At 48.5% G+C, this 15,580-nt stretch overlaps 1 protein-coding gene across 9 annotated transcripts in view; it reads left to right on the top strand.

Moving 5' to 3' along the window:
* Positions 1 to 15,580, top strand: part of LOC139280002 (kielin/chordin-like protein) — a 531,474-nt gene that overhangs the window by 203,436 nt on the left and 312,458 nt on the right. For all 9 annotated transcript variants that reach the window (XM_070899412.1, XM_070899417.1, XM_070899413.1 and 6 more), the window contains one exon: positions 15,017 to 15,145. In XM_070899412.1, coding sequence (XP_070755513.1) covers positions 15,017 to 15,145 — 129 coding nt within the window. The remainder of the gene's footprint in view (positions 1 to 15,016; positions 15,146 to 15,580) is intronic.

The following is a 15,580-nucleotide window of genomic DNA, read 5'->3' as shown; positions in this document are numbered from 1 at the left end:
TCAGATTTGACCTTCAGGCCTTTCGATCTGCCTCCCTTCCCCTCCCCGCCCCCCGGCCCCTGGCCCCGAAGGCAAGAATATGAAAGACGAGGCAGAGCAGAAAGAGCCCGGCGCTGGCTAGGTTCAGGGCAGCCCAATTTTCCATAGGTGTCCTCAAACAGACATGAGGCCCCCTATTTGCATATGCAATGGGTTTAATGCCTGTTTTAGGTGCGGGCCCTGGACACCGCTTTTTCTGCTCACCCATATGGCGGGTGGTGGACCTCCAGCTAGAACGAATGGGTGTGCCATATTGGAAGCTTATGTGCCCATTTTGCACCTGAGAAATGGGCAAGCCATCATCGAATCTCTAGACTTTGATCTCTGTTCTGCACCATTGCCTCCTTTTTCCCATTTACTTTCCTTAAAACATAGTTTGTTATCACAGTCCTTCTGACATGTACCTAAGTACTGTGCGTAGTCGATAGCGGTGGTGTAATCTCTATTACTGTAGATCCATACTTGTGCAGTTCCCAGGGGAACCAGGGGCATGCCAGAAATCCAGTTTGGCTGAGCATGTGCCTCACCTACCTTTACTCTTTAGAGTTATTTTTAAACAGCTAGCCTCCTTTTGGTAAAAGCAAATCTAAAACTTAAACCCACAGTGGATATCTTTCCTTCTCTCCCTCTCCAGAAGTTGTGCCTCTTTCTCCCACCCTCTACTACATCCTCCCTCCCCATTCCCTAAAATTCTGCTATTCCCTTCCTCCATTTTCCATGTTACCATGCTAATATTATCTTATGTATCTCCCTTCCCATATGCCAAACATTTGCCCTTCTGCTCCCAACCTCTTGTCCCATTCCCCAAATTTCTCTCACTCCTCTCACACTTCATTCCCAAGCTGTGCTACTCCTCGCATACTTCCATTCTCCAATATTATCTATCCTCATTCATTCCCAACATCCCCAGGATATTCCCACTTCTCTCCCACCACCATTCCCCAATTTACCACAACATAAGGACATAAGGAGCAGGAGTAGGCCATTTGGCCTCCCGAGCCTGCTCAGCCATGCAATAAGATCATGGCTGATCTGATCTTGGCCTCAACTCCATTTCCCTGCCCACTCCCCATGACCCTTGACTCCCTTATCATTCAAAAATCTATATATCCCAACCTTAAATATATTCAATGACCCAGCCTCCACAGCTCTCTAGGGTACAGAATTCCAAAGATTCACGACCCTCTGAGAGAAGAAATTCCTCCTCAATTCTGTTTTAAATGGGCGACCCCTTATTCTGAAACTATAACCCCAGTTCTAGAATCCCCCACGAGGGGAAACATCCTCTCTGCATCTATCCTGTCAAGCCCCCTCAGAATACGTTTCAATAAAATCACCTTTCAGTCTTCTAAACTCCAAGCAGTATAGGCCCAAATCACTCGACCTTTCTTCATAAGACAACCCCTTCATCTCAGAAATCAACCTCGTGAACCTTCTCTGAACTGCCACCAATGCAATTATATTCCTCCTTAAATAAGGAGACCAAAACTGTATGCAGTACTCCAGGTGTGGTGTTACCAATGACCTGTTCAGTTGGAGCAGGACTTCCCTGCTTTTATACTCTATCCCCCTTGCAATAAAGGCCAACATTCCATTTGCCTTCCTGATTACTTGCTGTACCTGTATACTAACTTTTTGAACAAGCAATGTCACAAGGTGGGCCACGTTTGTTTTAAGTGATTGACAGCAAAGTGGCCTTTCACTTTTGCATGCTAGAGCTTACCGATTGTATTCCCTATCCGTATCCTGTGATGAAAATGGCTTGAGGAACAGCAGCAGTAAGAGAGAGGAAGCCTACTGTAAATTCAGATCCATAGACACATTCTCAGGATAAGTGGTGTCAGTCATTCCCATAGGCGATCAGAGCTTCTTATTTTTCAATCTTTTACATTTTTTGGAGTTCACTCACAGGGTATGAGAGTGTAATCTAGGGGCATTATAATAGTATCCCCTTATGACTTGAACCTGATATTCATCTTTTGCATGTGTACTTCTTCAGTTTCTCTGAAGATGGTCTGAGCAAACACTTGCTGTGACAATGCTTGATATAAATCATTTAGCTGCCTCATTTCAAAGTGAGTGAACATACAGAGCAACAGTTATGATCAGATTCATTTTGTTCAATTGGTGCAACTTGTCTTCTTATACTAATAGAAAAATAATGAACACTTAGCACTTTCCACATCAGTGGGTTATCTTGCTTGACTTAAACAAATTCATTTCTGCCTTTTCCTGGCTTTCATCATCTCATAGTCCATATCTGGGCCTCATTGCTTTGCAGCTTTCTGTTTCAAAACTGCTCACTGCCTGTCCAGCATCCTGTTCCAAAAACCTCCCTGCGTCTGTCCCTGTGTTGTATCTCTTACTTTTCACAGAAACAGTAACATATCAAAGACTTCCTAATACAGTGGATGTGAGATATTTATCAATTGCCAAGATAAGCTAATAAATTGTTTATTATTTACAGCCTTTGAGGAAACAACATCTTAAAAACCTATTGTCTCAGACCCTTTTTTGTAATTTGAATGAATACACAATGGGCTAGAAATTGCGGCCGGAGGCGTATGTCTGGAGTACGCCTCCGACCCGTGAAACCATTGCGAACCTACCTCCAGGCGTCCAGGCTGCGTAGAGTTCCAGTCTCGGCTTCCAGGAGTACGGCAGCGTAAAGGCCCACAGATCACAGGGACGCAGGCAGTTCAGAAGCATCCCTGGGATCACATGGGTCCGGCCCTCCAATCACAAAGGAGGATTCCATTGCAATCATTTACGAAGGGAATCCCCTAATGATATGCAATGGAATCTGCAAATAATTAAACAATTTACATAATTGTAATAAATATAAATGTGCTGAATTTCAGTTTTATTCATCAGTCCTATCATTGCAGCAACCTCAATAAAAATTATATCTTTTGATAAATAATTGTATTCATCCGGGCCAATATTTGCATAAACTAATTTAAAGTGCATGTGCGTCTTTTTAGATTTTTAAATGTTTGATGTAAGCCTTATATATATCCTTACACTGATGAAACCAGGCCCTTTGCCTGCTTTTATCAGCTGCAAGAGTTTTGTGGGCAATTGCTGGGCAGTTGTTGGGCAAATAGCTCCACTCTGCGCCAGCAATATTGATTTTCCATGCAGTTTGGATGATCTGTCAAGGCTTTCCTTGACAGATTGCAAGCTCTGGATTTCATGCATGCGGAAGTTAATGGGGAAATCTGGAAGTTGCGGGGCCTTTCAAATGGGTTACGATGGTGTAATCTGAGAGTAGCCATCAGGGAGATTGCAATTTCAGGGCCAATACTTTGGAACACAACATTTAAATGTTCCAAATCCTTTCTTTTCACTGGTCAATAAGGTATCTAGTTTGCTACCACAGTGCTCACTTGAAGGAGACAAATGGGTAGAAATTGGTACGCATTGCGTCCATTTTTTGGGTGTAGAACGGGTCCATTGCATATCAATTTAGCAGTTGGCCTGCACCCATTCTGATGGATCCGCAGTTAAATTAGTGCAGTACTTTTTTTAGTCATTCCAGGCGGGCATCTAAAACAAGAGCTAGGCCCCTTAATTATGTAAATTATGGGCCTAATCGAGAAATTCGTTGGTGATGCATGGGCCTTCCCCGTTCAGTGGTTCCCATGGCCACCATCTCTAGGTAAGTTTACAAAAATAATTGTTTTGTTAAAAACCCGTCCTATACTCCATGGGAGCTGTGATTGTTCCCCTCATAGTTCGCTCCAATCCCCCCATCTCGGACTTATCTGAGGGCCGTTGCAGGTGGCCTGATATTGATGTGTTCACTTGGGGGAGCTACCTGTGTATTTGCGACCAGCCAGCTGTTCACGCCCACGATACTCATGAGGTCCAAGACTCCATTTTTATCGCTCCTTCAGGCGCGCCCTGTTTGCGCAGGGCCTCGTCTGGGCCTGAAAATTGGCCCAGACTAATTTCTAAGCCAATGTACTGACATGCTATGTTGATTGCAAAGCTGTGAAGGGTTGATGTACCACCAGAACACCTCTTGTGGAAGTTTTCAGACTACTTTATTGCCTTGTTGGATTCTCTTAGTGTAGTGTATTCACCCTCTGTTCTCATCAGGATAGGGTGCTGAGATTTACCTCAGAGGCGAATACTTTTGGATTAAAGTAGAATCCACAACATAAGTTGTTATGTATTGATGTGTGTATTGTCCTGGTACCTTAAATGTAATATAAGCACAATGGTACACCACAGAGGGCGCTGTGGTGGGAAACCTGGAAGTACCTGCAAGAGGCAGTATAAAAGGCTAACCACCACACCTGAGTGACACTCTGGAGCTGAACAATAAAGGACGAAGGTCACAGCAGTTAGATTAACACCAGACCGTGTGGAGTCAGTGATTTGTGTGCTACATACACCACATTGGCGACAAGGAAGCGGACGAACTCCACGCAACCATGGCTACTCTGGGCTCGCTAAAGGATTTTACCGTGGGCAATGATTGGGAGGCCTTTACGGAAAGGCTCGAGTACTACTTCACAGCAAACGACCTGACAGAGGACACGGACGCAATGAGAGATAAGCGTAAGGCGATATTGCTTTCCAGTTATGGAGATGAGGTTTACTGTCTCGTCAGGGATTTTCTGGCACCCGGGAGCGCCAGGGACAAGTCATATGAGGAGCTGATCGCACTCATTCGTGACCAACTGAAAGCGAAGGAGAGCATCCTCACGGCCCAGCACAAATTCTACCGCCACTGCAGACCTGAGGGCCAGGATGTCACCAAATATGCTGCGGACCTCAGGAGACTCGCGGCGCCGTGAGATTTTGGCACACACCTTGACGAGGCGTTATGGGACATTTTCGTTATGGGGATTGGCCACGAGGGTCTCCTTCACAAGCTGCTAGCCACGGAACCCACAGTCACCCTGACAAAGGCCATCACCATCAACCGGGCATATATGACCTCGACTTGCAGCACCATGTAAATAATCCACACAGTCTCGAACCCGGCAGGCACTGTCCACAGGATAGCGCCCACCGGACAAAACTGCAGAACGTGGCTCTGCCCGGGGCAGAGAGCACGGACCTCGGGATCCTGGAACTCAGAGTCCGCTGAATGGGGCCAATCAAGCAGCACCAGGCTGGCGTTGTGGAGGAAGCCATGGGGCTCACCGGTGCAGGTTTGCGGAGTATACGTGCAATACCTGCCACACGAAAGGCCACCTTCAGCGTATGTGTAAAAGAATTCGGACTCACCATGTGGCTGAGGAGATGGGGGATGATCCACCATCCAGCGAGGAGCAGGCAGAAGATGATGAGGTGTTGGGACTGTACACGTGTACTGACAATTTGCCCCCAGTGATGAGGGAAGTAAAAATCAACGGAGTCCCAGTGAGTATGGAAGTGGACACGGGCTCGGGTCCGTCGTTGATGAGTCGGAGAACTTTTGATAAACTGTGGATTAACCCAGTTGCACGACCCAAGCTGGTCCCGGTCACGGCGAGGCTGCGTACCTACACCAGGGAACTAATACCTGTTCTTGGCAGAGCGATGGTGCAGGTATCCCACGGGGACGAGAAGCACGGTTTACCTTTGTGGGTCATTGCAGGCGATGGGCCGACACTCCTTGGCCGGAGGTGGATGGGGACGGTCTGTGGGAGCTGGGAAGACTTCACCACTCCACAGGCTGCTGCTCCACGGGGTGCTGCCGTGCCCTGGGTCCCCAGAGAGCAGCGCCAACCGAGTTGGAGCTGCAACATCAATCGACCCACAGGCAAGCAGAGCAAGCCCCAGGCCCAGACCTCAAGCCCCAGAGATTCTGCAGCCGCAGCCCCCACAGGCAAGCAGCCCTGTAGAGGCGGGCCTAGTTGGGGGTGGGGGGGGGGGTGGGGGCGGTGAGCTGGCGAGGCACTGCGGGCGGGGTGCAAGGGATCCCGGATGGCCGGCGGATCGGAGGGGCCCACGCAGAGGGTGAGTCGGGCGGCGGCAGCAGCTGGCGTTCGGCGGCCGCTATGGAGGCCGCAGGGGACGCGGCAAGTGCGGCGGCTGGAGAGGCCACGACGGCCGCAGGGGAGGCGGCTACGGTGGCCGCCGGAGAAGCGATGACGACGGCCGCAGGAGAGGCGGCAAGTCAGGTGGCAGCGGAGGGGAGCGGAGGCTGCGGTGGCGGAGGGCATCCGGAGCGGCGGAGAGCAAGGTGGTGGCGGCCTCATGTCCAGAGCAGTAGAACATCAAAGATGGCGGCGCCCAAGGCGAAACCTCGTGGAATCATCCTGCATCAAAGATGGCGCCTTAAAAAGGAAATGCACCCGGGAGTGTTAAAAGGACCTTACCATGTGGTGGTCCCCACAAAGGACTTCTGTAAGGCAGAGCGAGTCTAAAATGAGCTATGTTAACGTGAGATGGCGGATTTATAATAAGAGTTAATATTTTAATGCTGAATGGCCACTGTATTTGTGTAAAATAATGGATATGAAGTACAATTAATGATAAGAGCTAACAAGGAAATCAGGGATCTGTTACCAGTCAATAACTAGTTAATGTACCAGATAACATGTACCATACTAACGCACTGTCTATGCCTACCCTCCTTCCGTTGGACAAACAAGGTCGAGATCCCCGGCAACAGCTTTGGGACTGGGGGGGTGGGAGTGAGATGTTATGTATTGATGTGTGTATCGTCCTGGTACCTTATATGTAATATAAGCACAATGGTACACCACAGAGGGCGCTGTGGTGGGAAACCTAAAAGTACCTGCAAGAAGCAATATAAAAGGCTGACCACCACACCTGAGTGGCACTCTGAGGCTGTTCAATAAAGGACGAAGGTCACAGCAGTTAGATTAACACCAGACCGTGTGGAGTCAGTGATTTGTGTGCTACATACACCACATAAGTGTTCCAAAACTACCCACTATGACTCAGTTCGGTTTCATCTGTCACTTGTATAATGTTTACAAAGATTGTATTCTGTTCTTTGTTGAGGAACGAGATTGCTTATTTCTTTGTGAGAAGTAATTCCTCTCTGCAAAAATGACTGTGTCCTATCTGACTTGGATTGTTTGATTATAGCCCCTTGTGAATTGTTTCCAGACTGCTATGACTGTGTTCGTCTGTTCAATAGTACACTCATAGTGCTTGTATCTGTAAGTAATTCTGTTTATAATAAGCTTGTTTAATAGTTTAGCCTATTATTAGCTATGTCTGGTTGAGTTGATCCAATAAAATGTAAATTAAATTAAACAAGCAAAAGGCAACAAGAGTAAAAAAAAAAAATTAGCACCAGGCCAGAGAAAGACATGGGGCCGAAATTGGTGGACTTACCGTCCGCTGCCGCCGAGTTTTCTCTGGCACGTAAGTCCCATTTTTGCCGCCGGGCAGTCTTTCCCAGATTTTTTCATGAAACTTCCGCCCAAAGTACTGTCAGGATCTCAGCGGTCCTTTGGGCAGTACTTGGGCGGAACCTAGCTTTCACCAATTTCGGGCCCATGGAACCCCAGCTAGAATTAGCCTGTCTGGCAGTGGATGAAAAGTTTGGAAGAATGTACATTCCAGTTCCATGTGCTTAAACTGGAGGCTACAAAGGGACAGAGCAAGCATGAGCTGGAAAAACGAGAAGTGGAGCGCACGAGTGGGGAAAAGAACAACACAGGCATGAGTAGGATCAGTGTCAACACAAGAAGGAAGAAGGTGAGGAGCAGCATCAGCACGTGAAGTCTCTGGATAGGTATGGCATTGAAGAGGAGGAGAAATAATGACAGCAGAATGATCTCCATCAAATAGTCTAGGTGAGTAAAAGTAAGGGAAATCTAGCACATGACCGGCTCGATACATTTACGAAACACTATCTTCTTCCACAATTTAATGATGACAGTGATATAGATATATATTGAAGGCTCCGTGAACATCCCCATCCTCAACGATAGTGGAGCCAAGTACGTGAGTGCAAAAGACAAGGCTTCAGCAATCGCGACCATCTTCAAACCAGAAGTGCCGATTGGATGTTCCAGTTTGGCCTCCTCCTGAAGTTTCCAGCATTATAGAAGCCAGTCTTCAGCTAATTTCATTCACTCCACATGATATCAAGAAACGGCTGAGCGCACTGCACAAAGCAGAGTGCACTGGATACAGCAAAGGCTTTGGGCCCTGACCACACGTCAGTAGTAGTGCTGAAGACTTGTGCTCCAGAACGAGCCAAGCTGTTTCAGTACAGCTACAACACTGGCATCTACTCAACAAAGTAGAATATTGCCAGGTATGTCCTGTCCACAAAAAACAGGACAAATCCAATCTGGCCAATTATCGCCCCATCAGCCAACCCTCAATCATCAGCAAAGCGAGGGAAGGTGTCATCGACACTGCAATCAAGCAGCACTTACTCACCAATAACCTGCTCACCGATGCTCAATGAGATGGCTGAAGATAACTGTCATGTATTCAACCAGCATTGTAACCCATGTATAATCTGACCTAAGTTGTACACTGTGAGAACAATGACCACTAGGTGGTGAACTTGTGGGAGACACTCCTAACCTGGACCTTCAGATATAAAAGGGCAAGCTCCACCCACTTCCATCACTTGAGTGCTATGGAATAAAGGACAGGTCACAGACTGACCTTCTCTCAAGCATGGGCTTCGTGTGCATTTATACTGTATAGTAATGACGTATTAATGGCGACGAGAAACTGGGATTTAAACCACGCGAGCATGGCCACGAGCAGAACAGACGAGAGGTACTGTGTTAAGGAATGGTTGAGACAGAGATTCAACATTGTTAAAGCAGCACACAGTGCTCCAGGCAAACAAGGGCAGTCGGGCATGCCCCAACATGTAGTCGAACCCAGAGGGGGAGTTCGACGGAGACAATGGCAAGCTGAACGGCGATTCACGCCATTGCAAGGGACGATGCGGCCAGTAATGGGGCCATCAACAACTGTTAATGGCGCACTCAAGGACAGGGGCAGTCAGGGACGATCGACTGGCAAGGGACCTTTTGTTTCAAACAGCAGCTCATGTTGGAGGCGTGGAGGCACACACTCAGCCGGAGTTTGCAGAGATAAGCAAAATATCTGCAGAAATTGCAGAAATGAACGCTGGGGGAAATCGTTGGAAGCTGAAGTTCAGTGAGTTCATGTGGTGCACGTATACAGTTCATACACCAGAACGCCACCGATAATGATGAAAGTGCTCCTCAATGGCATCCCAGTATCAATGGAGCTAGACACAGGGGGCCAGCCAGTCCCTGATGGGTATCAAACAGTTCAAAAAGTTGTAGGCGTCCAAGGCCAGGAGGCCAAAATTATCGGTGATTGATGCACAGCTACGGAGATCATTCCGGTGCTAGGCAGCGCCACGGTAGTCGTGACCCACAAAGATTCGGAGAACAGGTTGCCACTCTGGGTTGTCCCGGGAGATGGTCCCGCACTGCTGGGGAGGAGTTGGCTTGCTGTCATGAACTGGAAATGGGGCGATGTCAATGCAATTTCCTCTGTGGAGCAAGTATCATGCTCACAGATCCTTGACAAATTTGACTCATTATTTCAACCCGGCATTAGCATTTTCATGGGGGCCAAGGTAGTGATTCACGTAAAACCGGATGCCAGGCCAGTACACCACAAGGCCAGAGCAGTGCCGTACATGATGCGGGAAAAGATAGAAGACGAATTGGACCGCCTGCTGAGGGAAGACATTATCTCACCAGTCGAATTCAGTGACTGGGCGAGCCTGATTGTGCCGGTGCTCAAGGCGAATGGGTCGGTCAGGATATGTGATGATTACAAGGCCACCATCAATCGGGTGTCACTCCAAGACCAGTACCCGCTACCGAGAGCGGAGGACCTCTTTGCGACGCTATCCGGTGGCAAACTTTTTTCAAAATTGGACCTGACCTCAGCTTACATGACCCAGGAGCTGGCGAGTGAGTCGAAGAAGCTGACCACCATCACGACACACAAGGGATTGTTTGAGTACAACAGATGTCCGTTCGGGATTCGCTCGGCCACCGCGATCTTCCAACGAAATATGGAAAGTCACCTCAAGTCGATTCCAGGGACGGTGGTTTTTCAGGACGACATCCTCATCACGGGTTACGATACTGAAGAACACCTCCACAACCTGGAGGAGGTGCTACGCAGACTGGACCGGGTAGGGCTGCGACTGAAAAAGGCGAAGTGCGTCTTCCTAGCTCCAGAGGTAGAATTCCTGGGGATGAGGGTAGCAGCAGACGGGATCAGAACCTACTGCGTCCAAGACTGAAGCGATCCAGAGAGCACCCAGACCCCGTAACACGACGGAGCTGCGTTCATTCCTGGGGCTCCTGAACTATTTTGGTAACTTTCTTCCAAAATTGAGCACGCTGCTAGAGCCACTACACGTGCTCCTACGCAAAGGTCGCGAATGGGTCTCGGGGGACAGCCAGGAAAGGGCTTTTAATAGAGCATGCAATTTGTTATGTTCCAACAATCTGTTAACGCGATATGACCCATATACGAAACTTGTGTTAACGTGCGATGCATCGTCCTATGGTGTCGGGTGTGTGTTGCAGCATGTCAATGCCAAGGGTCAGTTACAGCCGGTAGCTTATGCCTCCAGAAGTCTGTCCCAGGCAGAAAGGGGCTACGGGATGATAGAAAAGGAGGCACTCGCATGTGTATATGCAGTCAAAAAAAATGCACCAGTACCTGTTTGGCAGGAAATTTGAGCTGGAGATAGATCACAAACCCCTAACGTCCCTTTTGGCTGACAACAAGGCCAGAAATGCAAATGCATCGGCCTGCATACAGAGGTGGGCACTCACATTAGCCGCCTATGACTACACAATTCTGCACAGACAGGGCACCGAAAACTGCGCCGATGCACTCAGCAGGCTCCCACTAGCCACCACTGAGAGGGCTACAGAGCATGCTGTTGAGTTAGTCATGGCTGTTGAAGCTTTCGGAAGCGAAGGCTCACCCGTGACAGCCCGTCAGATTAAAGGCTGGACAAATAGAGACCCGCTATTGTCGCTAGTCAAGAAATGTGTCCTGAATGGGGACTGGGCAGCCCTGAGGAATTTAAACCATTTCACAGGCGCAGGGACGAACTCTCAATTCAGGCCGATTGCCTACTGTGGGGAAACCGCGTAGTCATGCCCCAGATGGGCAGAGAGGTGTTCATCAGAGAACTCCACAATGAGCACCTGGGCATTGTCACGATGAAGGCAATTGCCAGGTCACATGTTTGGTGGCCAGGGATAGACGCAGATCTGGAACTTTGTGTTAGCAGGTGCAACACGTGTGCCCAGCTGGGCAATGCGCCCAGGGAAGCCCCCTTTAGCCCCTGGCCATGGCCCGCCAAGCCTTGGTCACGCATCCATGTGGACTATGCAGGTCCTTTCATGGGAAAAATGTTTTTGGTTGTAGTAGACGCCTACTCCAAATGGATCGAGTGTGACATTTTAAATTCAAGCACATCCTCTGCCACGGTAGAAAGTCTACGGGCAATGTTCGCCGCCCACGGTCTACCAGACATCTTGGTCAGCGCCAATGGCCCATGCTTCACAAGCACTGAATTCCAGGACTTCATGGCAGGCAATGGAATTAACCATGTCAGAACGGCACCGTTCAAGCCAGCCTCAAACGGCCAGGCAGAACGAGCAGTGCAGATAATCAAACAGGGGATGCTCAGATTCCAAGGGGGTTCCCTACAACGCCGCTTATCATGCCTCCTGTTGGCCAACAGATCCCGACCACACTCGCTCACAGGGGTTCCACCCGCAGAGCTGCTAATGAAAAGGACGCTCAAAACCCGGTTATCCCTTATACACCCCACCATGAAAATAATTGTCGTGAGCAGGCGCCAGTCACAATATGACTACCATGACCAGAATGCGAGGGCGCGATGTATTGATGTAAATGACCCTGTTTTTGTCCTCCACTACGCTGCAGGGCCCAAATGGCTCACAGGCACTGTGGTTGCCAAAGAGGGAAATAGGATTCTGGTAGTTAAACTTACCAATGGACAAATCTGCCGCAAACATGTGGATCAAACAAAAAGGAGGTTCAGCAACCCCATAGAAGAAGCAGAGGAAGAATACGATATAGAGTTCACTCCTCCACAGGTGACCGAACACAGGAACCAAAGGGAGGAGAGCCCAGTCACTGTGGGCAGTCCGGACAGGCCTGAGGCACCGCAAACAGCAGACACTCAGGCCAGCGCCCAACAACCGGAGCCCCAAATCAGGTGCTCTACAAGGGAGCATAAACCACCAGAGAGACTCAACGTGTGATCCCAATAAGACTTTGTGGGGGGAGGTGATGTCATGTATTCAACCAGCATTGTAACCCATGTATAATCTGACCTAAGTTGTACACTGTGAGAACAATGACCACTAGGTGGTGAACTTGTGGGAGACACTCCTAACCTGGACCTTCAGATATAAAAGGGCAAGCTCCACCCACTTCCATCACTTGAGTGCTATGGAATAAAGGACAGGTCACAGACTGACCTCTCAAGCATGGGCCTCGTGTGCATTTATACTGTATAGTAAGGACGTATTACTAACCATTACGCAGTCTCATGAGCTGCAAGAAATAAGTGGGAGGGTGGGCCAGCCACATTGGCCGGCTGGAAGGCGATCCATCTGACAGGAAACCACTGCAATCTCTGACGAAGTCTCAACCGTGCGATACCAGACCTAATGTGCTCCAAGTGTAGGGAGAGCAATTGTTGGTCCAAGTGAGGATCTTGAAACACAGCTAGGGAGATGGAGTGCTGCGACGGAGACCTGCTATGATGCGAATCACATGTCATCAACCTGTACAAAGCCTTCACAGGTCTGAAAAATCAGTTGGCATCCGATTTATGGTATTCGGGGTGTATTCTTGTCTTGATGCACACACAGTTAGTAGGGACAGAGCAACACCTGGAGAAAGTTCCTTGTCATTTGGTCTTTAGGAGAATGAGGACTCCCTCAGATAAGGTGTAAGATAAGGCTATGGAAGGACAAAACGGTGCTGCATTATTAGGGTGAAAATTAAAGTACAGGAGAGATTCAGCTCAGGGAGATACCTGTCGTCACACAATCAAATGCAGCAGCAGCAGTGTGTACACAAGAACATAAGAAATAGTAGCAGGAGTAGGCCCATCGAGCCTGCTCCGCCATTCAGTAAGATCATGGCTGATCTTATTGAATGGTGTACAGTGCTCCAGAGCGTACGATTTATCACACTGAACTCGAGGTGAAGCTGTCTGTGTAAGCGAGCAGCGGATCTCCCACATGTCATCTCGCAGAGTACAATCAGCCAGGGAGTCGGGTGGATTCAGTGGACTGAGTTCGATGAGTCAGAGTGAACTTGCCACGTGCCAGATAGCATGCAACCTCAGGCATCAGCAGCTTACCACCTGAGCTAGCAGAATTTTATAAGTATGAGGAAGCGCGTTGATACAATGGAGATCAAAACCAGTTGAAGGCCAATGTGATGTTTTGGGATCTCTGACTATGCTCTCATGGTGGGGGGGTGGGGAGGGAACATGGTCCAATATTTAGGGGGTTTAAATATGCCGGACAGTTAGGCTGGGAACTGTAGATTCAGATCAGGAGTCATTTCATTTAAACTCAGCAGGGCTCATTGTCAAGTTATGCTGGCGGATTCCACTGTTGCTTGGGGATAGTCAATTTGACCAGAATCTGACACTGGAGATGGGCTTTTTGAAACAGGAAGGCTGTAGAGAGCTGTTGCTGAATTCATTAAGATCAATTGTGTCACACTGGCCCACACTGGCTCACCTTAATTGACGAGTCGCGAATAATGCCTGTTGTCCCCCTCGCCAGGAACAACCTGTAAGGAGCAGCAGTCCCAGGAGAGGGCCGAAAAGGTAAGTCACCATAACGCGATTTTAAATGATGAAGGGCGAGTGTGGGACCAGCGGGGCAAGCATCAGTCTCCTCTTGGCTTTCCAACATGAGGCCCAGGCCATTTTAACTCCCGGGCCTCATTTAGGTATACCAGACCAGACACACACCTGAACTTGGAGATAATGATGTCAGGCCAGCGAGCAGCAGTTGGGCGAGTGAGGTAGGAGGCCCCGGCAGTCAGTGGTTGGGGGGTGGGGGGGCGTGGCGATTGTGGCTGGGGGAGGGGGGCCCGGGACCCTGGCTTTCTTTGTAGAGCCCGGAAGAGCACTTCTGTTCTTCCAGACCCGTAGCAAACCTTCGATCTTGTTAGGCAAAGATAAGCTGTACTGATTGAACTAAGTGCATCTCATTATAACTATTGCTCTGTAGGTTTACTTGCTGTGATGTAAAGCTGCTTCACGATATGACAGAACATTTTTGTTTAAAACGTGTGTAGTAATGATAACAGCAATGTTAATGGTTTAGAGGAGTTACAGAAATTGGAAGAATCTGTGAGATGAGTTAACGTGTGAACACACGCCCCATGCTATTGCGTATTACTGATGAGAACACTATTTTACTGATTATATTTCTGTGACTACTAATCCAGTTGTGACACGGTGGGGCTCAGTAACTCCTCCAACCCGGATTAGCTGGAACTTGTGGAACAGAATCCCAGCAAGAGACAGAGCCTTCAGAAGAGAAGAGGAGAAAAGGAAGGGTAAAAGTTACAGAGGAAAAGGAAATGGGAAGGTTACAGAGGAAAAGGAGATGGGAAAGGTTACACAGGAAAAGAAATTAGGGTCCAATTTTAACCTAACCCACCTATCGGGATACAGATGGGAATCAGGTGCAGTTTTGATTTTACAATCTGTCCGATTTTACTCTACATTGAGTCAAATGCGAGGTGTTAAACCAGCATCCCACCCAATCCCGTGGGATTCCCATCCAGCGAGCTCGGTTAAAATTGACCCCATACAGTCTGACGCCCATCTTTAATTGATCTGATTTGAATGCCACCTGTACGGTTTACCCACATATACACAGTGACATTCTGCTCTTACTGTCTCTGTATCATTGACCCGTGTGATGACTGCAGTTTTCTATCACTCCAGATGTGAATGAGTGCCGAAGGCTTGGGGAGAGCCGGATGTGCCGCCAATCTTGTCACAACACCTTTGGCAGTTACCTCTGCTCCTGCCGTGCTGGTTATGGACTCCTGGCTGACAGAAGCACATGTGAAGGTAAGAGGGAAGAAAAGGGGGAAGTGGAGATCAGCCCCCTCCTAAATTCTGAGGGAGGGGAGAAGAGTCCTTCTATCTGAGGGAGGGGAGAAGAGTCCTTGTAGCTGAGGGAGGGGAGAAGAGTCCTTGTAGCTGAGGGAGGGGAGAAGCGCATTCAAACTCTGAGAGAAGGGAGAAGAATCATTAAAAACTTTGAGAGTTGAGAGAACAGTCCCCAAGCTCCGAGAGAAGAACAACCCTGAAATGTTGAGTTTCTTCAGTAAGATTTTCTCAGTGCAACAGGGCGTTGCATTCCCTCACATTGTCAGAGAATTTCTTCATTTCTTCATCTTTCCAAATGACCTCATAGAATCATAGGAATCATAGAAATTTACAGCATGAAGGAGGCCATTTTGGTCTATCCACGCCGGCTGACAAAGAGCCATTCAGCCTAAT

This window comes from Pristiophorus japonicus, chromosome 14, assembly GCF_044704955.1.
Source record: "Pristiophorus japonicus isolate sPriJap1 chromosome 14, sPriJap1.hap1, whole genome shotgun sequence".
In the NCBI taxonomy this organism is placed as follows: Eukaryota; Metazoa; Chordata; class Chondrichthyes; family Pristiophoridae; genus Pristiophorus; species Pristiophorus japonicus.
Note: the sequence above shows the minus strand (reverse complement) of the source record. Positions and strands in the feature narration are given on the sequence as shown.